Source organism: Pseudorasbora parva, chromosome 6, assembly GCF_024679245.1.
Source record: "Pseudorasbora parva isolate DD20220531a chromosome 6, ASM2467924v1, whole genome shotgun sequence".
NCBI classification, from domain to species: Eukaryota; Metazoa; Chordata; class Actinopteri; order Cypriniformes; family Gobionidae; genus Pseudorasbora; species Pseudorasbora parva.
In genome coordinates, this window is record NC_090177.1 from 29,850,460 (window position 1) to 29,876,894 (window position 26,435).

General features: G+C 38.8%; 1 protein-coding gene across 4 annotated transcripts in view; it reads right to left on the reverse strand.

Moving 5' to 3' along the window:
- Positions 1-1,983: 1,983 nt before the first annotated feature.
- The window catches only part of plxnb1a (plexin b1a), a 102,483-nt gene continuing 78,031 nt past the window's right edge, over positions 1,984-26,435 (reverse strand). For 3 of the 4 annotated variants that reach the window (XM_067446622.1, XM_067446624.1, XM_067446621.1), the window contains 23 exons: positions 21,858-22,009; positions 21,564-21,669; positions 20,292-20,428; positions 19,321-19,500; positions 18,153-18,378; positions 17,808-18,050; positions 16,277-16,453; positions 16,038-16,186; positions 15,147-15,247; positions 14,841-15,058; positions 13,535-13,713; positions 13,346-13,412; positions 11,588-11,734; positions 11,082-11,247; positions 10,839-10,942; positions 10,648-10,732; positions 8,670-8,842; positions 8,426-8,586; positions 8,191-8,338; positions 8,040-8,104; positions 7,871-7,946; positions 6,937-7,011; positions 1,984-4,120 (listed from right to left, as the gene is read on the reverse strand). In XM_067446622.1, the coding sequence (XP_067302723.1) occupies positions 4,016-4,120; positions 6,937-7,011; positions 7,871-7,946; positions 8,040-8,104; positions 8,191-8,338; positions 8,426-8,586; positions 8,670-8,842; positions 10,648-10,732; positions 10,839-10,942; positions 11,082-11,247; positions 11,588-11,734; positions 13,346-13,412; positions 13,535-13,713; positions 14,841-15,058; positions 15,147-15,247; positions 16,038-16,186; positions 16,277-16,453; positions 17,808-18,050; positions 18,153-18,378; positions 19,321-19,500; positions 20,292-20,428; positions 21,564-21,669; positions 21,858-22,009 (3,240 nt within the window). In that variant the 3' untranslated portion in view covers positions 1,984-4,015. The remainder of the gene's footprint in view (positions 4,121-6,936; positions 7,012-7,870; positions 7,947-8,039; positions 8,105-8,190; positions 8,339-8,425; positions 8,587-8,669; positions 8,843-10,647; positions 10,733-10,838; positions 10,943-11,081; positions 11,248-11,587; positions 11,735-13,345; positions 13,413-13,534; positions 13,714-14,840; positions 15,059-15,146; positions 15,248-16,037; positions 16,187-16,276; positions 16,454-17,807; positions 18,051-18,152; positions 18,379-19,320; positions 19,501-20,291; positions 20,429-21,563; positions 21,670-21,857; positions 22,010-26,435) is intronic. The other variant, XM_067446623.1, reaches the window with a different exon arrangement.

The following is a 26,435-nucleotide window of genomic DNA, read 5'->3' on the forward strand; positions in this document are numbered from 1 at the left end:
TGTGTGTGTGTGTGTGTGTGTGTGTGTGTGTGTGTGTGTGTGTGTGTGTGTGTGTGTGTGTGTGTGTATTTTTTAAAACGTTAAAGAAAATTAAAGAAATAATATTTTTATGAGACTTAATGGGAATGTTAGTAAAATGTTATTAAACATTTCTGTTTGCTGGATTGGTATTTTGGTCAGGTTTTTTTTCCCTCCAAACATTACAATAATCGCTGAGGTTTATATGCATTGATTCCAAACATACAAATAAAAGCAGCAATGATGCTCGATTCGAGGTCAAGTCAACACCTCAAACTCATTGTTCTGCTCCTCAAACGTTTCCTGAATCCTTTTTGCATTGAAAGCAAATCCTGCTTAAAGCCACCAGGCAATACTGTTTCCATTAAAGGGTGTACATGGTCTGCAACAATGCTTAGGTAGGTGGTACGTGTCAAAGTAACATCCAAATGGACGGCAGGACCCAAGGTTTCCCAGCAGAACATTGCCCAAAGCATCACACTGCCTCCGTCAGCTTTCCATCTTCCCTTCTTCCCATAGTGCATCCTGGTGCCATGTGTTCCCCAGGTAAGCGATGCACACGGCCATTCAAGTGATGTAAAAGAAAATTTGATACATCAGACAAGCAACCTTCTTGCTCCGTGGTCCAGTTCTGATGCTCACATGCCCACTGTTGGCGCTTTCAGTGGTTTACGGAAGGTCAGCATGAGCACCCTGACTGATCTGCAGTTATGCAGCTCCATACACAACAAACTGCAATGCATTGTGTATTCTGACACCTTTCTATCAGAACCAGCATTAACCTCTTGAGCAATTTGAGCTCCAGTAGCTCGTCTGTTTAATCGGACCACACGGGCCAGCCTTCGTTCCCCACGTGCATTAATGAGCCTTGGCTGCCCGATGACCCTATCGCCGGTTCACCACTGTTCCTTCCTTGGAGCACTTTTGATAGATACTGACCACTGCAGACAGGGAACACCCCACAAGAGCTGAAGTTTTGAAAATGCTCAGTAATCTAACCATCACATTTTGACTCTTGTCAAACTCGATCAAATCCTCACGCTTGCCCATTTTTTCCTGCTTCTAACACATCAAATTTGAGGACTAAATGTTCACTGGATGCCTAATATACCCCGCCAACCAACAGATGTCGTGATAAAGAGATGATCAGAATTATTCACTTCACCTGTCTGAATGCCTGATCAGTTTATATATTTATTTATACATGTATGCATTGCATATAAGCAGTTAGATCTAATTTATTTACATTAAAAGCTATTAATCTTTGTCGTATTTACACTTTGCATCAAGTTGCAAATTTCATTCATTTTTTGGGCAGTTTTTCCTTTCCTCGAGTGTGAGCTCTATATTCTCAGTATATCAGTCTGAAATTTTAAAGCCATTTTGTGTAAAGCTTCAGTGAACCATTATGTCATGTCAGGCTTTTCCAGGTTGACAACACAATTTAAACAATTTGTCAACCCTTGGATGGATTAAAGATAGTTCATAATGAGTAATCATATAAATTACAGCTATTCACTTTCACACAGCACAAATCTTGATGTTTGTCACACTCTTGGGGTCTTTTTACTGACAGGGATTGATGATGTGAGGATAATAATATACACAGTTTCCCTGGTGCTGTCCTGCAGTGGCTGGTTTTAGAATGCACATTTCCTGGCTAGAGGGAATCCTGAGTGACAGCACCTCACATAGAAAGCCCTTATTAGGTAAACCTCCATTACTGTCTGTAATAAAGGATGTGATGCTGTAATCTGTTTTCCAGCAATCTAAGAATTTCCTTCAAGCCTTTCTTACTTACAATACCCAAATGGTACCATTTTTGAATCAGTTTGAGTTGATTTTAAGATCTTTAAAAGACATTATTTCTGTCAATAGTTTATAAGCAGAATGATGACAGAATTTGTTCCTTTAATACAAAGACGCAATCTGTTTATTACAGAACAGCGGACAACTTCTGAAACATTTTATGAGTTATAGCAACATTTTATTTACAATACAAATGCACAGTAATAGAAGAACAGATGGTAGAAAGAATTTACAATCGCTTCAAACAGGCCAACGCATCCTGTGCAAGACTCACAAAATAATCTATAGTGTATCACAGCCACACATACGTATAAAACACGGAGCACAACAGTGAACTACAGCAAAAATAAGACCAGTATATTTGCATGAATGCACTTTTTTTTTTGACAACTGCGTTCAGATCGCTGTAGATTACAAGATATAAAAAAAAGTTAATTTTTAATTTGGAGGTGGAATATAATTACCAACTTGTATTCTGTACATCAATCGAAACAAAATAAATAAATAAATACATAAAAAATCAATAAGAACGTAAAACGTGCGAGCAATGCACTGTGCGACAGTTTAGCTGAATTTAGTTCACCTTAAAATGTGCATTCAGTGTTCAGAAAACGTCAAATAAAAAAAGCTAATGTACGTTAGTCATGATCTGATCGCCAAAACAAATCAAGCATTAAGGGTGTGACACCAGTTGGACAATGACTTTGTAATAAAAGCAATTAAAATAATCAGAAAATTATGGAAGCTCGTTTCCACCACGGTATAAAAAATGTAAAAGGTAATTGAAACTTTTTATCTCACAATTAAATATTAATTTGCTGCTGGAGTTATAAAGTAAAAAAAAACATGCAATTGCAAGATGAAAAAACATCATAAATGTGTGTTTATATCTAGCAATTTAGCCTTTTTTTCTCATAACTGTGACTATTTTGCAGAATTGCACCGTAATTTCTCAATTCTGATTTTATAACATGAAATTACAAGTATATATCTCACAATTCTGGCTTTTTTCCTCAAAACTGTGCATTTGCAAATTATAAAGTAGCTAAGATTGTGATATATATAGTCGCAATTACCTTTTTTATAATTTATTCCGTAACGGAAACACGTTTCCAAAGAAAACAGTTGATCAAGAGTTTGAAGGGATGGTCATGATTGCACAAAAAAAGCATAAATTAAATACTTCCGTCGTAACGACCTCGGCCAATTGTGCAGGGATGTACCGCAGATATACACATTTGGGACAGGCACGCAAACTTTTTTTCTTTTTTTACTGAAAGCCAACCTAAAACATCGAAGAGCACACGTCAACACTGAGGAAACAAACCTTAATGACTATGAACAAATGAACAACGGAGCATTGTGAACGTTACATGAAACCTATTTACCTAAAGTGTGTTAATCGGGTTAACCTTCCAATTACAGAAACATAATCGACAATAAAACGCACAAGCGACCTGCATGTGCCAACCTAAAATCTCTTCACGGTGAGTATCCATGCATGTTAATGTATATAATACTGTAGTCTCTGCCACGTGAAAACATCTCAAATGGCCCTGTTAGAGTGAGGTCCCTTAAACCAGTGTTTTTCATAATAAAAAAAAACAAAATCCGGACAAACAAAAGGTCAATGGGAGGATTGGAGCAAAAAATTATTAATTTAGTTGTCCTTAGAAGCCATCCTTCATTTAGTTTTTTTGTCCTTTTGAGCTTTTATTAAGACATGGGTTGCAACACAAAGCACATCACACCAAATGCACGAGTTTCCCAAGAACTCGCCAAACAGCAAGTCGGTCTATGTAAGACTTTTTTAAATACAGGAAAGATGGCGCTCAAGCATGCTTGACACGCTGAAAACAGTAGTTTCACAGGCACTGTAGCATGTTTGCGAGTGACGGCTGTGCAGATGAAACAAAGACTCTTAGTGTAAGCAGAGAGGCAGAGAGCAGCTCTAAAGACCAGCAAGCGTGAATGTGTAACTCTCTTGGAGAGATTCACACTTCTTGAATCTGGGAATGCTGTCTGTCTTCTATCATAATGATCAATCTCAAATATCCTCTGTTCTTCTTAGTGCTCTGGAGTCATCAGGAAGTAAGAGTTCATGCCTTTTGGCGAGGTCTCTGGTCTCTCTCGGTCATTGGCTTTGTCTCTTTTACAGTCTATTCAAGCGTCCATCCGAGGTTACAGGTCAAAGGTCAGTGACTTTATTCTCCACAGCTGCAGCGATCTGTTGGAGCCTGTATCCCAGCTGCATCTTTTGAGCTGTGGAGTCCTCTTCTAAAGCTGTGATGATCTGAAGAGACAAAACAGTGTTTTAGGCATGAAGAAGATGGGGGATCTTTTTATTTCCTGATGTCTGAATCATCACACCAGCTCTAAGATGGCTGTTTAGGTTCTGACAATGTAAAAAGGTGTAAAATTAGATTTTTTATCTCTGTTGTTTTTCGCCTGAGGCCCATTTCTAATGTTAATGTAGCTTAATGTTGAGATCCTTCATAAGAATCTGCAGAGCGGTAGGTGCTACACACACAAAAAAAAGTGGTCTAGGAAACAATTGTCACTCAGAAATGGCTAGCATATTTTACTTTCATTTTGAAGTAGAAAGAATGAAATGGCATTTTGTCTGACATCTAAAAGTTGTGAAGGTACAGAACAAGCTTTTAGAGTTCAGTTAGAAGAAAAATACTGTGTCCGAAATCACCCCATTCCCTTTAATAAGGCACTAGAACAGCCATTTTTAGTGGTGTCCGACAGTGGACGCTATCGAGTGCACTAATTCAATCCAATGCAATAACGAGTGTACTGATGTACACTTAACGGCTAGATAATATTCAGAATGCACTGTAAAATCCACGCATCGAATTAATTCACGCATCTTGCCATAACATGGCGGCCTCAGTTAAAATCCTCCATTCATCTATTTTCCAAACCGCTGGTCCAGCGTAATATCATACAGGTATAAATTCCTTTTTACTTGATTATTAAATTGTTTAAGTACAGTTTCCATGACAACTAAATCTTTCGCTTACTACTGGAGATGCCAGTTTGCTAAGTTTCAAAATTAAACAGCAAGCACAAACTATTAAAAAAACGGCTGCTCTTTTGCTTCACTCAGTGTTTGAATCCATTCATTCGTTTTCATTCACTCCTTCAAGCGGACTATACTAGTGGATTAATGTAGGGAATAATGAATGAGGGCATAGATTTCAAACACAGCTGTCTTTGTCAAGTGAATGAATATGACTTGTGTTCATAGTAAATCAAACATTTTAGCCTTAAAGAATTAAGAAAATGTTGATTCCTGATGATACATTTTGTGCCTACAGGCAAATATTACCCTACTTGTAAACAGATATTTTACAACAAGAGTCTATTTTTAAAAAGACGCTTACAACAAGAATCTATTTTTGTCATCTTTAATACTGTGCATGGTTACTAGCTTGCTTTGCCACTAAACATGTGCCAAGGCATGAGAGTATGACATGAACATGCTGTGAATGCCTTCATCACTATTCACACCAAAGCATACAAATATCAATAACTCATCTGAAGGATAACAGCACCCAAAGCAGAGACAAAAGAACAACTACACTTTTAATATGATTTCATTGTAATAATCAAACATTTTCAATCATTCACACAAATTAAAGGGGGGGGGGGGTCTTTAGTTTTATTATATTTATATATAATAATATAAATATATATATAATATAAATTATATAAATAATATAATTGTTTTTTATAAAAACAAAGTATTTAGTTTTATTATATTTATAAAAGAAATATGGGCTGTACCGAGTCTTTCCGGAAAAAAACGAGCGCCTGGAGGTGTATCGTGTGGGCGGAGCTAAAGAATGACGAATGCGCAAAGCGGTGACATCCTCAAGCGTGGAGAAACCCATGGCTATTGATCTCAGTTAATAGAGATATGATCCAGAATCATTCGGAGGCTGAAATAAATTGAACAGGAGAAACAGCAACAGCAGGACGTCCGATTCTGTCGTATGTACTGTATTTAGTGTCCTGTCAACATTTGTGTGTCTTTACTCGCAGTTTATGAGGACATGATTCGGTTTATGGACTATTGTATGTGACTAAACCTTAGCAGTAGCAAGCAAAACGGTTTTGCTCGTCAGACTAGTTTAACGTTATACATAGAACAACAATGGAGTAACCGTTAGCGCATTTGAATGACGAAGCACGCGATCGTGTCGTTTACTGATGTTTACTCACGTGACGATAGCCAACAGCATAGACATTTGAAGCAGTTTTACTCACCGGCTGCTTCCAAAGCAGGACCGAACCTTTATCGCTGGGACCGCTCTGTCAAAAACACACTTCTTTGGTATGATTTGGTAAAGTCCTGACAGCATTGAACGGTGGAGATCCACTTTGCGACGTGACTAAAGCGATGTTGTGAAGCTTCTCGTCATTTCTGCGTTCAAATCGGTTCAAATGCAGCGCTGCCTTCCCGGAATGCTGTGCTGAAGCGTTGAAGTCGCTTGATGTCAATGCACCCATAGGAATAAAGTGGAGCGCGGCGCGGACTATAACGACGACTGGATCTGCACCTGAGAGAGTGTTTATGGGCGTGCATTTCCTCTCTCGCTCTAGTCACGCGGGCGCACCCTACCGGGAGAAGAGCCCGTACGGCCCATACAAGGACCTTCCGCTCTATTAACGTCAAGCCGAGCCATACTCGAAAAAAACTCGCCGAAACTTGTGAGAAACCGGAAGGAGTATTTTTAACACAGAAATACTACATCAAACGTCCAGCATTAGTTTTTGAAACTTTGTCTATGTTTAGGATGGGAATCCAAGTCTTTAACAGTGTAAAAAGCTCAGTATGCATGAAACCGCATTTCACCTCCCCTTTAATGCAAAATTGTTTATATTAAGTAGCTGCTTATTAGCATACATATTACTAGGATATGCTGTTTATTAGTACTTATAAAGCACATATTAATACCATATTCTGCCAGAGAGAGAGAGAGAGAGAGAGAGAGAGAGAGAGAGAGAGAGAGAGAGAGAGAGAGAGAGAGAGAGAGAGAGAGAGAGAGAGAGAGAGAGAGAGAGAGAGAGAGAGGGGTAATAGACTGAAAGACTCACCTGATCATAGTATTTGTTGATATACTTGTACAACTCATGCAGCGCCACTAGATGATTAACTTCATTTGAGTAGTTCTGCAAGGGAAGCATAGCAGTTGGTCATTTATTATTCAAAAGTGGGAATAAGCTACTTTTAACTGCATTATCAAATTCCTGTCAAGATTTTCCTGTCAAGATTTTACTCTTTTCTATGTTTATCAAGTTTCGTTAAGTTTGAACTTTGCCTTCGACAGATATCAATCCACTAGCTAAAAAAGTCGATTTTTTTGTAGAAAATTCAAAATGGCTGAAACATTTTACACAGAAATAAAATCGAGAAACATATATATTCACAGATAAACTTAATCTTAAAGAGATCCTATTATGTTTTTTTACATTTTCAACTTTCTTTAGTGTCCATTGTAGTCTTGGGTTTTCGTCTATAAAAGTACATGTCACAATATTCCTAATTTTCATAATTCCCACCCAAGACGTATCCAAAATAAAGGAGGCGCGGCCTAGTTGAGTTGCATTAGTAGTGTGTTGAAACTCGCTGTTTTGGTAAGGGCCGTGACATTTATGACACGACATACGACATGTCGTGACAAAAACATGCTCCAAGCAGATGACCAATCAAAACACACTGATCCAGCTGACCAATCAGAGCACAATGCGCTTTTCGAAAGGAGGGGTTTCATAGAGAAAGGAACTAAAAAGAGGGTTACTGACAGACTAGAAAAGATGTGCTGCAACAATGTCAAATATGTGACAAATCAGGTCAAGTCAAGTATAAAAACCTATTCTAGTAGAGCCCTAAAACAAAATCAAGACTTTGAAGAAGGGCATAATAGGTCCCCTTTAAAACATTTCCAGCTTTACAGAGAATCGCAACTCTCACAAATGGAAAATTTTGTAATCTGAGTATCCCAAAGGATGTAAATATCCCACAACTTACCCTAGAGAGTTCGGCAAGAGAAGAGTTCATCTCCTGGTCACTGACAGAGATGGTCTGTCTTATATCTGAATAATATCTAATGAAATACAATCATCAAAATAGCGTTGAGTACATTTATGCAACATTATGTCATGAATTAAGCATGAAACTGCACAAATGAAACACTCACTTCTCCACCATTTGTTTGTATCGTGGGATGTCTCGAGCGTACAGGAGCTTGTTGATTGGGGAATCCTGTATGTACAAGACATAAAACCAAACTAATTAGCAGCTGGTCTTTTTAGCTGGCTTCTTCCCACAATCCATCTTGTCCAGCTTACCCTGCCCAGTTTGTGGTCAGCTATAGTGCAGGAGTCCATGAAGGTCTGAGCAATGACTGACAGCACTGCATCCACATTGTCAGAGGCCTGAACGTCGAAGATGAACTGAGGGTTCTTCAGGATATTGATCCAGAATCTTAGCGGCAAACTACAAAAAGCCATAATACAAGATGTAAACTAATTACCCATAATTATTTGCTTATTCAATAAAAAAAGTTTATTTTATTTAACCAACCTGTTTGTTTTCCATATGTGGATTGTCTCTGGATCTGTAATGTTGTGCAGTGTGGCCTGGTCATCCAACATATCGAAGAAATATTTCACAGCCAGAGGAACCGGCCGGCTGGTGCTCAGAATCACAGTGAATAGATCGTCCACGAACTTCTGCAGTGTCCCCTAAAACACACAGTACAAGTAAGACAGTGCTCCATCTGCCCCCATTCCCAGTGGCTCTGTCTCTGTGGCGTCTGCAGCGGTACCTTCACAGACAGCAGGCGTGTGAGGTAGATCTCTGGGATCGCCTTGGCTCTCTCACGCTCTTTGTCTCTCAGACTGCCCCGTCTGTGCTTGGGTAGCTCCGCCTCTTCGTTTGCCTTCACCAGGTGCCACTGCTTCACTCCTCCTTCGTCTCCATCCTCCAACATCGGGGTCTCTGGGAGAGGAAAGAAAGCATGTGAGAACGTGAGACCAAATGGTTCTCTTATTACTTTTTTGTTGGTTGATGTTACATTTGAAAAATTTCGGGTACGATTTTCCAATGTTTTTGTCGATGTCTCTAATGCTCACCAAAGCAAAATTTATTTGATAAAAAATGTATTAAATATTATTACAATTTAAAATATATTTTAAAATGTAATTATTTCAGCAGCCATTATTTCAAACATCATTATAATATGCAGATTTGCTGCTCAAAAACATTTCTTATTATTATCAATATTGAAAACAGTTGACCTGCTTCATATTTTTGCAGAAACTGTAGTCTGATTCTTTGATTGAACAGCATGTTATATTGTGAAATTATGAATGTCTTACTGTTACTTTGGTCAATTTTGCATCCTACAAGCATTACTTTTCTTCTTACTGACCTCACATTTTTAATAATAACTGTCATTTCTGCTATTGGATAATCTAGGGAATTAAATATTTCACAAGAGGTAATTAATTTGATTATTTTCTGTTTTTATTTAGAAGTTATTATTTTGGCATAAACCAAAATATAATACTATAGTAAGTGATGATTAAACAAATTAATGCAACTAATATAATATATACAATTTCAAAGCTGTTGTAAAATGCTATGCTACCTGCACATCAACTGAATTCTATATTAAAGCTAGGCTAGGCTAGGCTAGGCTTTTTCTTAAACATTTTTGTTATACTGGTTGAAAGCCTCTTCACATCCTAAATGCAATCAATGGTCTAAACAAATAAGCACATATATCTTCTGTGGAAATCTCAGGACCAAAAAAATCTTCATCCAATGAAAAGGCATTTTACCTGTCACCCTACACATGTATTGCATATGTCCGACTCTGCTCTGGCGGTGCACGTTTATGTGTTTTGGATGGGATCTTCTTTCCTCATTTTCTACCTTCAAAACTAGCTTTCTATTTGCGATCCTATTCGAAACTGCACACCCTGGTCTTAAAGGGTTAGTTCACCCAAAAATGAAAATTATTTCATTTACTCACTCATGTCGCTGTACACCCGTAACACCTTCGTTCATCTTCGGAACACAAATGAAGATATTTTTGTTGAAAGCTGATGGCTGAGAAAGGCTTCAAAAAGGCCTCCATTGGCATTCAGTACGATCCCACTGACCCACTCACAAGACCCATAAAAGGCACTAAAGACGACGTTACAAAGTCCATCTCACTACAGGGGCTGTACAATAATTTTACAATGCGACGAGAATAGTTTTTGTGCGCAAAAAATAAATAAAAATAATGACTTGATCCGCCAAGTTATTGTCTTCCGTGTAGGTCTCTGAGATGGAACTCACGCGACAGCGGCGCTCCTCCTCTTCCGGGTCATGTATTCGAACGGTGGAGCTGCGTCATTTTCTCGCGCATGCGTCGAGTTCACGTCAATAACTTGGTGGATAAAGTCGTTATTTTGACTTTTGTGCACACAATAACTATTCTCGTCACATTGTAAAATTATTGTACAGCCACTGTAGTGAGATGGACTTTGTAGCGACGTCTTTAGTGCCTTTTATGGGTCTTGTTGGTGGGTCAGTGGAAATGTACTGAATGCCAATGAAGGCCTTTCTCAGCCATCAGCTTTCAACAAAAATATCTTCATCTGTGTTCTGAAGATGAACAAAGGTCTTGCAGGTGTCCATGAGGGTGAGTAATTATTAAAATAATTTTCATTTTTGGGTGAACTAACCCTTTAATGGGGTAGGTTGGGATATTGTTCGGAAGTCATGAAAAAAACGAAACAAAGGAAACTCACTCTCTCCTGGTATGTAGTCTTGGCTGTCGTGGTGGATTTGCTTGGATTGTCGTGATACCAGTGTTACTGTGGCACCATCTGGGACCTGCAGGAAACACTTACAAATCAACAATGCGCTCACAAAAAAAATTAGCATGTGAAATTTCACTCCACAAAATGAAGTCATTAAATCGAGGAACAATTTGAGAGACCTTGTAATGTTGTAAAGTGTTGAGGCGTTTCCAGGATCCCTGAACCACTGATGTCAAGTCCTGATCCGACAAGATCAGATGACCAGCCATTCCCGCCCTCCACTCTATAAAACACAGGATTATTTTATTTAAATATTTAAATATTATTGAATTTAATTTTATTATTTCTTTTAATTATTTTAGTAACGCCTTTAAATGATTTGCTTGGTTTTTAAACATTATATCAGCTCAGCGTGCTCTTACCCAGATGCACAGAGTCTGCGGAGGGTCTTTGGGTGTATGACATGCCCTTACAGGTCTGCTCCAGAATCTTCTCCTTCACTTGTGTGATGGTGTCACAATCCAGCACTTTGGTGGGGACCGTCTGAGACTCACCAGCACCTCCACTGGTCACCAGGACATTTAGATTCTATAGAACAATGGAGAAAGAGGTTAAAAGCTGTTGTTTGCTTTAAAGTGTCATATTTTACTGCCAACACTGGTCCTGGAGAGCCACAGTCATGCAGAGCTTTGCTCCAACCCAACTCAAACACACCTGGACAAGCTAACCAAGGTCTTAATGTTTGCTAGAAAGCTAGAGGCAGGGGAGATTTATCAGGGTTGGAGTTAAACTCAGCAGGGTTTTGGACCCACGTTGGCTTTAGCAAAAACATGAAGAAACTGTAAACTATGAACCTTTTCATTGAAGTCTAGATAATGCATTACACTTCCATATAAAGTTGATTTCTATCTCAAACTCAGTGTCTCACCAGAGTGCGGTACTCCACGTCTTCCCGCAGCAGTCGGTTGTCGTTAAGTGTGTATTTGGCTTTGCCTGAAACCGCGTCCACTGGGCCTTTATCCACCTGGTGCTTTATGGCTCTGAACAGCATGTAGAACGACTCACCTGCTGTATCCTGCCATAGGACAAAGAGACATGGATACTTACTAAATGCATCAATACATGGATGTGAAACATGGAATATTCATTTTGACTTATTTTATCTCGTTTAACCCTGTGAAGCCTGACATATGAAATAATGTCACATCAAGACTTTGAGAGAACTTCAACTCTGCGAAGTAAAAAGTCCAGGCTGAAACATCCTCCCACCCCCCACCCCCTATTGACAGAAATGAGAGCGTGAGGGGGAGATTTTCTGACGAAACGTAACAGTGACCTTATACTGCTTATATTTTTATTCTTATAATTTTTTTATTACCGTGTTGTATTTGTATTTGTGAAAGGCACACTTCTCTTTCTGAAGCTCTTTTTGATTCTGATTCTTCTGATTCTGATTTGAGGGGTAATTTTTCAGCCGGGACTTTTTACTGCGCCTAGTTGAAGCACTCTCAGAAGTGCTATTCTGACATACATTATAGTTCTCCTTTTTAACCCACTTAGAAAAGCGCCACGTTTTATTTTATGTCACCATACTAGGTCGTTCAACTATTCGTGTAACTGTATTCAAATAGGGGAAACCATAGAATTGTTAGGTCGCTTCTAAATTGATCTCTGTTTGGTACCATAGTGAATGAACTGGGCTTAGGGGGCTAAGCTAAATGCTATCAGATCGTCACCGCGCGTCAGAGAGATTAAGTGCACGCACTGAGATGAGAGAGGGATGTATCAACTCATCTTAGTTAAGGGAATAACATAAGCTGTGTCTCATTTCAGAAGGCTGCGTTCTCCGGAGGTCGCATTCGAAGGCTGCATACGTCATAAGGCCGTCTCATTTCAAAAAAGTGAGTAGGACACTCCAAATGCGACCTTCGAATGTGTCCTTCTTTCACAGGATTTCGGAGTGTGCATGAGGTGTAGCCTTCACGGCTGGAGATAACCCTCAATTCTTTGCGTCTCCGTTAACAACCGTCAATTTTTTTTTTAATATTATATGAAAAAACGGCACCACCGCCAGATATACATGCGAGCGTAGGTGTGGTCATTTTCAAGTTATAAATAATTTTCATTCATATAAATGGCGTGAGAGCGCAACGAGGCTGAACTTGTTGGCATAGCAACGTGATACTTCCTGCCTGTGTGTCCTATGAAGGACGTCTCGTTTAATTCTGATTGAGGACACTCCGTATACTGCATCCTACACAGGACGTGTCCTCCGGAGGACGCAGCCTTCGAAATTTAACGAAATGAGACACAGCTACAGTTTAATATGAAAAAACAGTGAACTGTCCCTTTAAATAACACAAAAAATACTGCGTCATTGACTTAAGACCAAATTTGTATTGGTCAGTGGTGTAGTTATTTTTAGTTCTGAGCTTCTGAAAACACCTTGTTTTCAGACCAGCACGCCCATGGGAGACCCGATGTACGTGGAAATGATAACTGCGTCGGGCTGAACCTAGCAAAAAACACTTGGGACTAGTAGTTTTGGTACTATGGACTAGTCACATATTTAATTACAATCACTGGCACGTCTTCCTCTATTTTATGTTCCCCATCTCTTCTAGCACTTTTGCATTTCTTTCTTATCCTTGTGAGCCAAACCAAAAACACACCAAGCATCACTCACCCTGAGGAAGGTGTAAAGGCAAATGGACATCCAGTTAGTCAACAGCTTCTCCACCACAGACTCAGTCCTGTAACAAATGAGAGATTTACACTGAGAATCAAAGGTGCCATAATCACCCATTTAAAATATCAAAATCCTGTTCTTGTGATTTAACAAGGATTCTGTGATAATGTACTCATCACTACTGACCTGCGCAGCATGAGCTTAGGGTTTTTAGTGGTGTACTGCTCCACCAGGTGACTAAGCAGAGTTTTTAGGATGTCCGTGAAATACTCCAGCTTGCCGTGCAGCGCCACCGTTAGGAGGGAGGCCACATACGCCCTGTCCCTTGGAGAGAAGGTTCGCTGGGCTTCCAGAGTGTGAATGAACTGTAGGGAAATGTATGACAAATATGAGATGAGATCACACATAACCTCAAAACCTTAATGATCGATTTAATCTGGTTTGGTTGCTTGAATAATTATTTCTCACAGGCAGTGCCGTTTCTAGGCATAGGCAAACTAGGCGGTCGCCTAGGGCGCCAACAGCTGGGGGGCGTCAATGAGTCCCCGCCCCAACAAGATTTTTTAGTTATTTCATATATATTTTATTATTAATATTTCGTACTTTTGCTATTTCAAGGCATTATGATTAGTTGCGATTATTGGAGTGAAGTTGCCATGGTGATAGTGGCGCTGCTGTAATGAAATGAGATCATGTAGAGGGCGGCAGGGAACATCGTCATCCGTGGCGTTGTAACGCTTGTGTCCGAGTGAAAAAAGAAAGCGAAATATACAGGTATAGCCTACTTATTGGTTACTTGTTCTCTACTAAGCTGGTCGCTCTATCATAACGTTGAGCAAAACATTACACTGAATATTAGTACTGGACGGACCACACGCCATGCTCATTTCAGGTGCAGAACATTATAGCAGTTAATTTGAATAAATTTTTTTTTACATCAGAGATAGCTGTTAGGTGTAAATTGATCAAGTAGGCTAATACTGTCATAACCATGGGCGTCACTAGGCCCTTTTTTATGAACTTATGCATCAGCCCCCCCTAAAAAAATATGTGATTAACCTTTAAAACATGAAACTGGCGCAAGGCTTCGGCTACTGCTTCGTCCCGTGTTTTAGTCTTTGTGTCATTGTGTTCTTCAATCCGCAGCGGCGCCGAGTGACATGGTTTTCAAGCTATTGTTATCTAATTTTTTGGCCTTCAGAACATCTTAAAATACACATATGTAGATCATAGAAATCAAATTTTTCTCGGGGGAGCATGCCCTCGAACCCCCCAACATCTATGATCTCAGAGATAATAAACCTAGCTACATTATTCGATTAATGCATGTACAATATGCCCATGAAATAAGGAAGTCATATTTACTTAATAAGTTGTAGTTTAAAAAAAAAAAGAGGGGGGGGGGGGGGGGGGGGTGCACAACATATGAATCTCGCCTAGGGTGCCAGAAAGGCTAGAAACGGCCCTGCTCACAGGTTTAAGGAAAGCCCACCTTAGTGAGGAACAGTTTGCTGTTGAGCAGGTTAGAGAGCTGAACCAGGCCCTGCTCCACCGTAGCCCGACGACAGGCGGGTACGTCAAGATCCCGTCTCAGTGGAGACTCGCGGTGACCCGGGAAGAAAATCCTCTCCGAGTATTTACGATAATCCAGGAATGGAATCCCAGAGCCCATTAGATCACTGGAGACATCCATCATCTCAGTCATCAGATCTGCACATAATACACACAGTTTTATTATTACAAGGGATTTCAAGCATGTAGGCACAGTCTGGCTGATGTTTGTGCGGGAGCGTCTGACCTGTGAATTCCTTTTTACAGCGGTCTCGGACACTCGTCTCCAAATTCTCCAGTTGGATCTGGACTTTTTTATAGTCTCTTAGTGCTTGCTTGCTTTTCCTCCTTTTAAAACACACACACAGACACATATTATATATATATATATATATATATATATATATATATATATATATATATATATATATATATATATATATATATATATATATATATATATATATATATATATATATATAAACATACAATCATACTGGATAACATGATAATCAGAATATAACAATTACATAAGCTAGAACACATATAATTAATTAATATATATAATATATATTATATATATAATATATATATAATAAATATATATTATTCTTTATTGTAAAGAAAGAAATCTATGCATGTAATATATATGTAGGTTTTAATATAACAATATAATATGGAGGGGATTTTTGTTTTTTATGACCCTACAAGTTTAGTTAAATAAAACTATCAAAATATGAGGAAAATATTTTATTTTAAATATGAGGGAAGAATAAAACAATAAACTTGGTTAAGGCATTTATCTAAAATATTTATATTGGCAAAAAGGCAAACAAGAGCTACAGATCTGATTTTACTATGCAAAAAAAAAAAAAAAAAAAAAGCACAGAAAAAATAAAATACTCACATTATTATATTTCATTGGTTATTTCTTTGTATGACAGCCTGGCCAAAAATTATGTCTGCACAATTTCATTGTGTTATCACAAATAAAACAATGACTCCAAGGACAACTACGCAATAAGCTTACAAAATCTTAAAGACATTTTTTTATATATTATTTGAATAGGGTGAAGATGCCTGACACAATTTTTTGGCCATTACTATTTCTCTAGCATTAGTAAGTGGTACATCATACCTGTATATGAGTACGATGACCAGCACAATAAGAGCCACGATGGAGGCTCCCACCCCGACTCCCACCTGAGCCTCTAGAGGGAAGGCAGCCGGGCCCTGAGAATCATACTGCACCCGTCCCAGAGAAAAGTTCAGATTCCCCATCTTCACCTACACAAACACACACAAAAACAACTTTTCATATTGCATCACTGGGAAACATCACAAATCCCTAAACGGTTCAGATATAAGCTGGCGTACAGTGAACTCTGGAAGCGTGTCTGTGGCCTCTCGTTTCTTGGACGCTGCCACTGATGGCTGCTGTGTCGGCGGCTCACAGTACAGGTGGTTTCTGGTGAGAGTCTTCACAGCACATTCCCCATCCCCAACCAGAGCAACCACCTCCTCCTTAGACATAGCCAGGTCCAGATTCTCCCCCTAGAATCCAAATTCAGACAAAGCCATTGCTATTTATGTGCGCTCCATGGGCCATTCAAGTGTGTAAAAATAACAATCTGCTGTGCATTAATACACATTTAAGAAGTGATTCCATTCAGGAGTTACAGTGTGTTTTCATAGCACAATGAAGTGCAAGTATTAATGTTTTACTGTAGTGATATAATAAAGTTAATAAAAAATGGTTATACATTTTCTCACAATTTACAAATAGTTGGAAATATTTGGGATATTGTAAGAACTCAACTGAACAAAAATATAACACTGGTCTAGTGTTTTTTGGATATTTTACTGCAAAATACTACATAGTGCACCTTTAAATAAACTTTTTTGTAAGTAAAAGAAATCAAGGTAAGTATAATGGTTTTACAATATAATATAATATAATATAATATAATATAATATAATATAATATAATATAATATAATATAATATAATATAATATAATATAAGTAAGGGATCATGTACACCCAACAGAGTGAGCGGAGGGGTCTTGCATTACTCTGAAGGGGTTTATTCTGCAATAACAACCGGCTGGGTGTACAATATCCCGCTTATTACATGGCTACTAGTCTCAAATAAATTAGACACAAAATATTGTCTTGAGATTAAATAATTTATTAGCACTTCCGCAAAGAAAAACAGTTCCAAACTGCTTTAAGCCTTTATCTATTGCTGCTAAATGTTGAAAATGAATGCTGAAAGGGTTAGTTCACCCAACAATGAAACCAAGCCTATGATTTACTCACCCTCAAGTCATTATAGGTGTATATGACATTCTTCTTTCAGACAAATACAATCGGAGTTATTTTTAAAAAGTCCAGGCTAACGTTATTCCAAGCAGTAGTTGTAGCCAAGTCCATAAAAAATGCAGCTGTCTGCCAAATAACGTGCTCCACACGACTCTGATGGGTTAATGGAGCCTTCTGATTCGAATCGATGCGTTTGTGTAAGAAAAATATCCATATTTAAAACTTTATAAAGGAACCACGCCTTGAAGTCTTCCATTGTAGCCATGGCTGTTTAAGTATTTAACAGCCACAACTGTTAAATACTTATCAGGTCAAGATAAGTCGTACCCGTATGAGCGGTTGTTATCTGGAAATAACATACCGCTGGAATGCGCGATTGACCAATCAGAATCAGGTATTCACATAGCCGTGTAATAATATAACGTAACGTAACATAACGTAACGTTATAATATAATATAATATAATATAATATAATATAATATAATATAATATAGTTCTGACCTATAATATAATATAGCTTTGAATACTTGTTAGAGTATGTTTTCTAAATAATAATCTGCTATGCATTAATACACAGACTGACCTCCACAGAGATGATGCTGCCAGGTTTGTGGCGGAAGGGCTTGCTGGGGTCGTGTTGATTGAGGGTGTGAAGGACAGGATTGGGCTCATAACTGAAGGGGCTGCCGCTGACCGCCTCAAACTCAAAGTGGAGGTTATCCAGGAGGAAATGCACACTGACGGCAGCATGCAGGGCCTCGGGCCCCACCTCCGGAGTGGGACACAGGATCAGAGTTGAGCTGTTGACTGTGCACCGCTCCTCCACCTGATCAAGAACAGGACATGAAGAAAGGCAGAAACTGTGCTTTAATAACTGACACGTGAATACTGGCCAGTTTGATGATAGAAGGCACAAGCGCAGACTCACTTGTGTGAACTCTACCTGTTTGACGACACAGAGACTATCTTCAGGACAGTTCGGCTCTGGGACGATCCGCCGTTCTCTCCTAAGAAGACTGTGATACGCGCTCCTCCTCTTCTTCTTCCTCCTCTTCTTCTGAGAGTGTGGCTCCAGAGGGGTCAGGGTCACACGGATACGTGGCTCCTGAACCACGTCCAGATGCTGGCCAGACACTCGAATGTTACGGCCCCCGCTTACACAAACACAGATGATTAATGAGTTGGGTATTATGTATGCTGCTGACGACTAATAATAATAACACAGTTTTTATTTCCAAAAAACTGAACACGGAATCAAGGAAAAAATAACATTCATTTATTAATTGGTGCACATGTCTAAAATAACCATAATATCTGCTGTATCTACAACCCTTCTGTAAATTACAATAAAGGGTTTTTAATATGAGAAACCATATTTTTCTTGAACTTTTGGGGGGACAAAAGGACTGCATAACACAAGTTAAAGCAATTTAAATTTGAGAACACCCCAATGTATAGAAATGTTTTGACATTTGACAGATTTGACTATATCACATATGATAGCTTACATTTACGTAAATTACATAAATTACATAAATCTGTCCTTCTTATCAAGTCTTCATTTCTTATTTGACTTAATAAACATAAAAAGTAAAGAAAAACATATTTTTTAATCATTAAAAAGCAAAATTACTCTAAAATTGTAAATATATCACATTCCTTACATATGAAGCTTTTAAGATGTTTTTATTAAAAGGAAATTAGACTCCAGCTCTCGTCATACACTCTTAAAAATAACATTTATTAGCATTTATGATTCCTTAAAGAACCTTTAACCATCTTTTGTACAAAATGTTCTGTATAGTGGACAAAAGGTTCTTTGGATTTGGAATATTAATATGATCTTCACACTAAGAAAAATATGGTTCTTTTAAGAGCTGCTCACTGAAAAGTCCTTTAAGGAACTAAAAATGGTCCTTCCATGATTTCATCGCTGCATAAACACCCCTTTGGAACCTTTATTTATAAGGGTGTAGAACAAGCCATTTGGAAAATGGATGTATAATTAAATTAAATAATACAATTAAAGTTAAAATCCTTAAAACAAGGTACAGTTGCTTTATTGAATTCCATAAGAAAAATATCATGCTCCTTACCTGAGGAAGCTTTTGGAGGGAGCAGCATGGGTCACATTGGGGTCTGGGGTGTAACGATACAGCACTTCCTGTAGATGGCGCTGAGCTCTACCAAACCGCACTTTAACGCCACTCTCCCCGGTTCTGTTACTCCCTCCAGTCACGCATTCAAAATGCTCGTTGTTGTACTGCTCAGGAGATCTGTTGAGACACGGACTGTATTAAAACTCTCATCAATCTAATGTATTGTCACCAGGTATGAACAGGAATAAAATAACTCTCTCTCTCTCTCTCACACACACACACACACACACACACACACACACACACACACACACACACACACACACACACACACACACACACACACACACACACACACACACACACACCCCTGTGAAATTCAGGGAGAATATTAGATTTATGAATTGATATATTTAATATAATATATTTAACATAACTCATTGTTTGGATCTACCACCAGACCACATCAAGCATCATCTTTAACAGAAGGATGATCGATTATCCCATGATCATTGTGTGTGTGTGTGTGTTTGTGTGTGGGCATGTTTTTGTGACATATGAGGACACAAATGTGTGTAATATGACATGGGTATGACATAGGTATTACAAGGAGAGGGTGAAATATGAGGACATTGGCCACATCCCCACTTTTAAAAAAATGCTTATAAATCATACAGGATGATTTTTGTTGATAAAGTAAAAATGCAGAATGTTTCCTGTGATGGGTAGGTTTAGGGGCAGGGGCAGTGTAAGGGGGATAGAAAATACGGTTTGTACGGTATAAAAACCATTACGCCTATGGAGTGTCCCAATATGTCACAAAAACAAACGTGTGTGTGTGTGTGTGTGTGTGTGTGTGTGTGTGTGTGTGTTTGTGTGTGGTCGAGATGATATAATGAGATTTCCTGATGATTTCTGTCTGACTGGATTGCTGTAGAGGACGATGGTCTGTCTACACAGTCACTTACATGTGACATGGGACTCCACCAATCAGGATGCTGATCTCACTGGAACGGCCCGTCAGAAGGTTTTGTCCCGTGATGGTGAGTGATGTGCCGCCTGACATTGGGCCTTTCAGAGGAGACACTCCCAATAACACTGGGTCCTTGAGTTTAGAAAAACAGAACACGCACACATGTCAGAAAACACTGCCTTATACATGCGGACCGGTGCCATAACAATGATCTCATCCTATTAAAGTGCCTCAAATATACATTATACTTTGGTCTTTCCACTACAAAATATCTAAAAATCCTTCAAATAAGACATATTTAGAAGAGCTGCATGATTCTGGATATATTGAGAGTCACAATTTTTTGTTTAAACAAAATAACGTAATTTACTAGAGGTTCAGACAAAATGCACATTAATTCCTGCAGTTTATTAAAAAATATTTATAAAGTCGATTCAATGATTCAATGACTCAATGACTCAAAGATATCACTTGTTTCATTACTGGATGGGATGAATCAGTATTTTTGAACAAATCTCATGAATGAACGATTCACAAATACATTTTACTTGTCGCCACCTACAGGTGTAATGATGAAATCAATAGGTGATTTATTATATTTTGTTTGCTACCGTATACATCAGTGCTTTTTTCCCTTGTTTTTAAGTATAAATCTAATTCAATTTCCTTTTTTAATCCACTACTGAAAAATAAACATGAACATATATAAGCTAGGTGGATACTAGTCATGGTAAACATGGTATTCGCATTAAATCAAGAAAACCAGATTCAAACAATAAGACTAACTGTTTTGAGCATTACAACAATGATTCGTTTTATGTCTGAATGTATCCATACAGTTGCTCTCCTGTCTAATAAAACACATCATATATTAAAGCGTCTTTGATATTTCCATGGTTTCTACAAAATAAAACCAGAAATCGAGGGTAACGTGGGTATGATGTCATTGATAGGCAACGCATGGACACGGTCCGCGCCCTTGTTAAAATCTCTGGATTTAAACATACTTGGAAACATTTGAGATAATGCAAGTACACAAGTCAACAAAATATATAAAATTCTTCTAGTGTTTTTTGGATATTTGAATCCAAAAATCTTACATATTGTGCCTTTAAGGAGGACAAGACAGAGACGCTTTTTAAGAAAATGCCTTTTTGCAGTCAAATACCTCCCTGCCTTTAATAAACACTGAATGAATTCCTTGCATATCATTCCTTCTTGCTAAACCAACTTTATCCCTCTTGTGGCATGATGGATTAATGGTTACCTGGTAACGGAAGCGCTGGGCAGACTGCCCGATTCCTCCGCCTTTAACCTGCACCGAGACATGCCCGCTCTGTTCCCCTGCGCTCGCTGTGGTCTCACAAACAATTCTAACAGACACAAAAGAGACCTCCCATTATTCAGTGCACTGAGTCAATACTCATCACCACACTGTGGAACTGAAATGCCTGAAGCCATTAATACAATGTCATTAATGAATGCTAGTATTACAGCATGGCCTCGCTCAAGATCAGGAGCACTATGTTCATATGGTATGACACGATGCTGCTGGATTTACCTGGAGGACACCTCGTATCTGTCTGGGATGACGGTGCAGGGGACTCCCGCTACAGTGACAGACTGCTGGATGTCTTCAGCTCTCTGACCCAGATTAGAGCCAGACACCGTCACCACTGTGCCGCCCTCCACTGGACCAGAAAGAGGCTCAATCTGCGATTAAACAGAAATTAGTCATGAAGCTACCGAATGATAAAGCGGGTGAAAATTGCATGAAGGAATCGAGACGAACTAAAAGTTTGGAAAAAGTTACGATTTTGAAAAAAGCTATATATGTATGGAAGCTTGTTTCCACAGAATAAAAAAATTAAAAAGTTAATTGGGACCCTTCATCTCACAATTCGTTCTTATATCACGCTATTCTGACTTCGTTTATAACACACAATTGCTAGATAAAGACAGAATTGTGAGATATAAATGTGCAACTCTGATATGATTTTTTATCATGTAATTCTGACTTTATAACATGCAATTGCGAGCCTATATCTCACAATTCTGAGAAAAGAAGTTAGAATTGCCAGTTATAAAGTCAGAATTGTGAGTTATAAAGTCAGATTTTCAGTGTCACATGACCCTTCAGAAGTCAGTCTAATATACTGATTTGATGCTCAAGAAACATTTCAGAGGCCTGTTGCATGAAGCTAGTTGGGTTTTAGAATAGGATTAGAGTTGACAAAACCCTACACAACCAACTTGGTTTTAATAAGGCTCTGTGGGCTCACAAGCCTTCTCTCTCAACTCGGGTTTAATCCAGAGTTTGTGTTTAACTCTGAATTACATGTACCCGAGGTGTCAGCTTGAAAATGCTGAAAATGCTAGGCCTATCTCATGAAACAAAGGTGAATACGTAACTTCTTTACAATTTCAAAGGTCCCAATGTCCATACTATCCATCCTAAATAGAATGTGAGATTAGAATAAGTTTATCCCAGACATATGTCATATGACATATTGAACGTGGGGGAGAGGACGCTGGCGTCGTCTGTTCGCCGCTTCTCCACCCACAACAAATCATGTTAATGTACTATTAGATTTACATTTTATTTTATTGCCTTATGTTTGTGACTAGTCTAACAGTCAGAGCTACAATTGGGACTGTTGCTGATTGCTGGCAGCCACTGAGAAGTCGTTGTTCGTCGTTTCGCCGTTTTCAACCGCTTCTCTAATGTTTACATTTGAATTGCTGCGGTTGGTTTCTGGTTTGGAGGACATTTTATGTTTCTCGCCGCGGGTGCTCACTGGTGGTCTCCCTTGGGCTTAAGCTGCATGGTGGCTGAAGTTTGCACCGGGCTAGCGTCATCCGGGCTCTCGTCGTCGGTGTCCGGCATGATGTTGGGATGTTCTGCTTCTCGGCTGCGCCGCTGTTCCGTCCTGCATTGCGACCGTGGAGCGACATCTGCGCCGGCCCCGGTGTGTCCACAGAAGTGCCCGGAGGAATGTTCTGCCTCCTGCATGGTGCTGCAGCGATCCCCATCGTTTGAATCATCATGAAGAAGACCCATCATCTGGTCTTCAGCTGTCGTGCCTCAGCGATGTCATCGGGACACTGCCGCTGGGAGAAATCTGAAACATGGAGTGGACCACAGTGTGCTGCGGAGCTAACAGAGACTTCCACCATCAGCTGTTTTCTGTTCACCATCAGCTCTGTTTCTGTTCACCATCAGCTCTGTTTCTGTTCACCATCAGCTCTGTTTCTGTTCACCATCAGCTCTGTTTCTGTTCTGTTTTCTGTGTTGGTTGATTGTTTGTAGTATTCTATATTTTTACTTGTAATTCATTTTTTTTTTTTTTGTTATTCCCCCCCCCCCCCCCCCCTTTGTTGCACTTTGAGATTCTTCGGAATGAAAAGTGCATTATAAATAAAATCTATTATTATTATTATTATTATATGTAACGGAGGCCAGCTAGTAGTAGTTGCTGTGCGAGTAAACCTCACTCCTCTGACCTCAAGAGATGCTCTAGCGATGGACGATATAAAAAATATTTATTTAATGTTATCCATTTTAAATTTCATTTGCAATAACAATGTGGAAATTTATAAAGACGAGACGGTACGTACTACATCCCAAAGCTACTATTTTGCTTAAAGAGTACAAACTTTTAGGGCATAGTATAAGTAGACCAATTGGGACGCAACGTGTTATTTCATCAGTCAGTCTGGTCAAGTCAGGTGGTTTAAAGCTTATGGCAACATTTAAGGGTTAGTTCACCAAAAAATGAAAATTCTGTCATTAATTGCTTACCCTAATGTCGTTCGACACCCGTAAGACCTCCGTTCATCTTCGGAACACAAATGAAGATATTTTTGTTGAAATCTGATGGCTCAGAAAGGCCTTCATTGACACCAATGTCATTTCCTCTCTCAAGACCCATAAAAGGCACTAAAGATGTTGTTACAAAGTCCATCTCGATTCAGGATTTGCCAATGTCACGTGATTTCAGCAGTTTGACACGCGATCCAAATCATGAATCATTACGCTGATTCAGAACCGTTTGAATCTTTGTTTTGAAATCGGCCCATCACTATATAAGTCGTTATTTCGTTTTTTTGCGCACAAAAACTATTCTCGTCACTTCATAAAAAAATTGTAGAATCACTGTAGTGAGATGGGCTTTGTAACGACGTCTTTAGTGCCTTTTATGGGTCTTGAGAGAGGAAATGACATTGGTGTCAATGAAGGCCTTTCTGAGCCAAAAATATCTTCATTTGTGTTCTGAAGATTTACGGGTGTCGAACGACATTATGGTACATTTACATTTACATTTACGCATTTAGCAGACGCTTTTATCCAAAGCCACTTACAACTCAGGAGAACAGGAAGCGATCCGTCAAGAAGAGGCAACGAAACACAGAAAGTGCCCCAAATACCAAGATTTGTATACCGCTCAGAGTAGCAAAAATCAGAAAAGGGAAGAAGAAAGGAGAAATAGAGGAGGAAAGAGGTTTTTTTTTATGTAAGATTAAGTGCTCATGGAAAGTAATTAATGAGAGAATTTTCATTTTTGGGTGAACTAACCCTTCAAATACATGAGAGAAGACAATTCTAGAGAAAGAGCAAGTAGAGATTTCCGAGTTCACGGGACAAAGTTTTAGCGCATACATGTAATATCGAAGCGAGAGAGTGAAGTAAACCCGCCTACGAGCGGAAAGATTCATGCTTGCTCATTACATGGATGTGCTCGTGTTACAATAATGCGCTCTGGAAATGTTTTATTAAAATAAAGCCACTGAAATGGCCTGAAAATAACTATAAAAACGAGAAGAAAGCAGTGTATGAAAGTCATGTAATAATGTCGTGGGTGGTGGAGTAATAAATTATTTTAATGAATCTGTTTGAGATCAAATTAATGCTAGATTTTTTTTTGTGGCTATAAAATATGGACATGGCATTTTTCGCTTTATATCCAATATTTCCCTATCAATCATAGGGAGCACGTACGCACACTTGCACTCTTCAAAAAAAAGGCGTTTTTTTTCACTCCTGACAAACTAAAAGACATAAACAACATTTGTATATATTCTAAATAATAGATATAGATTGTACTGGATGTCAGCTTGCTTCTTTTGCTCAAGATAAGGATACGTCATGCAAACAATGACGAAACTCTGCTTCTAACCACAGCTCGAGAGCTGTCGTTCCAACCGCACAATTTTACGATGATGTTTGTTGGAACTGGTTTTCTAGAAACAGACTATGCTGATAACGACGGAACTCGCTACCATATGCCAATGATGGTTTCGGGAAACGCACCCCTGAATAAATCCTGCTCTGGAACAGGTTAGCCGCACAGTAAGTTATCATCCTGATGAACACCACTAAAATCAAATCCACCTTTGCTCGAACTAATCTCAGACTTACCTGGGTATAAATTGAAACCAGGCTAATGCAACAGGCCTTGAATCTTATCAATAATGAAAACTTCACTTTTGTGGAAGCTGATATACCATCCTCCCATGGCAATAGAAATAGAATCATAAATGTCTTTACTGTCCATTTTGATCAATGTAATGCATCCTTGCTAAATAAAAAAATATGAATGTATTTCAATAGGAATATTTAACTGAATTAAATACCTAGAAATCACCTACAGAACCCTAGCTACCTAACAGTATTAGCAACCTTATTGTAATGCCATGTAACCAGCCACAACATCCTAGCAACATTACTCACATCACATTTTCTTCAGTAAATAGCCTAAGTCACTGCACGCAAATGTCATCTAGTTCATTATGTCAGGTGAAATATTCGCTGTCTCGTTTCAAAGGATACATCCTCCGGAGGTCGCATGACGGTCATAAAGGATGTCTTATTTCAGAACAGTAACCATTATACAATTGACTTATTTCTAGTGAAGCATAAATTGTTGTGATTTCTTAATGACTTTGGAATGTAGCGTTCAGTTTACTGAAATGAAGCAGCCTCGTCCATGACGTATGTGGCTGACAAATGCGACCTCATTGTGATCTGTTTTGCCCTGATTTGTAAATTCAGTAGACAAAACAATTACTGTACAAACACAGGGGTCAGCACGGAAAGGCCGGCCCCTCAGGGTGAGAAACCATACCACATCTACATTTA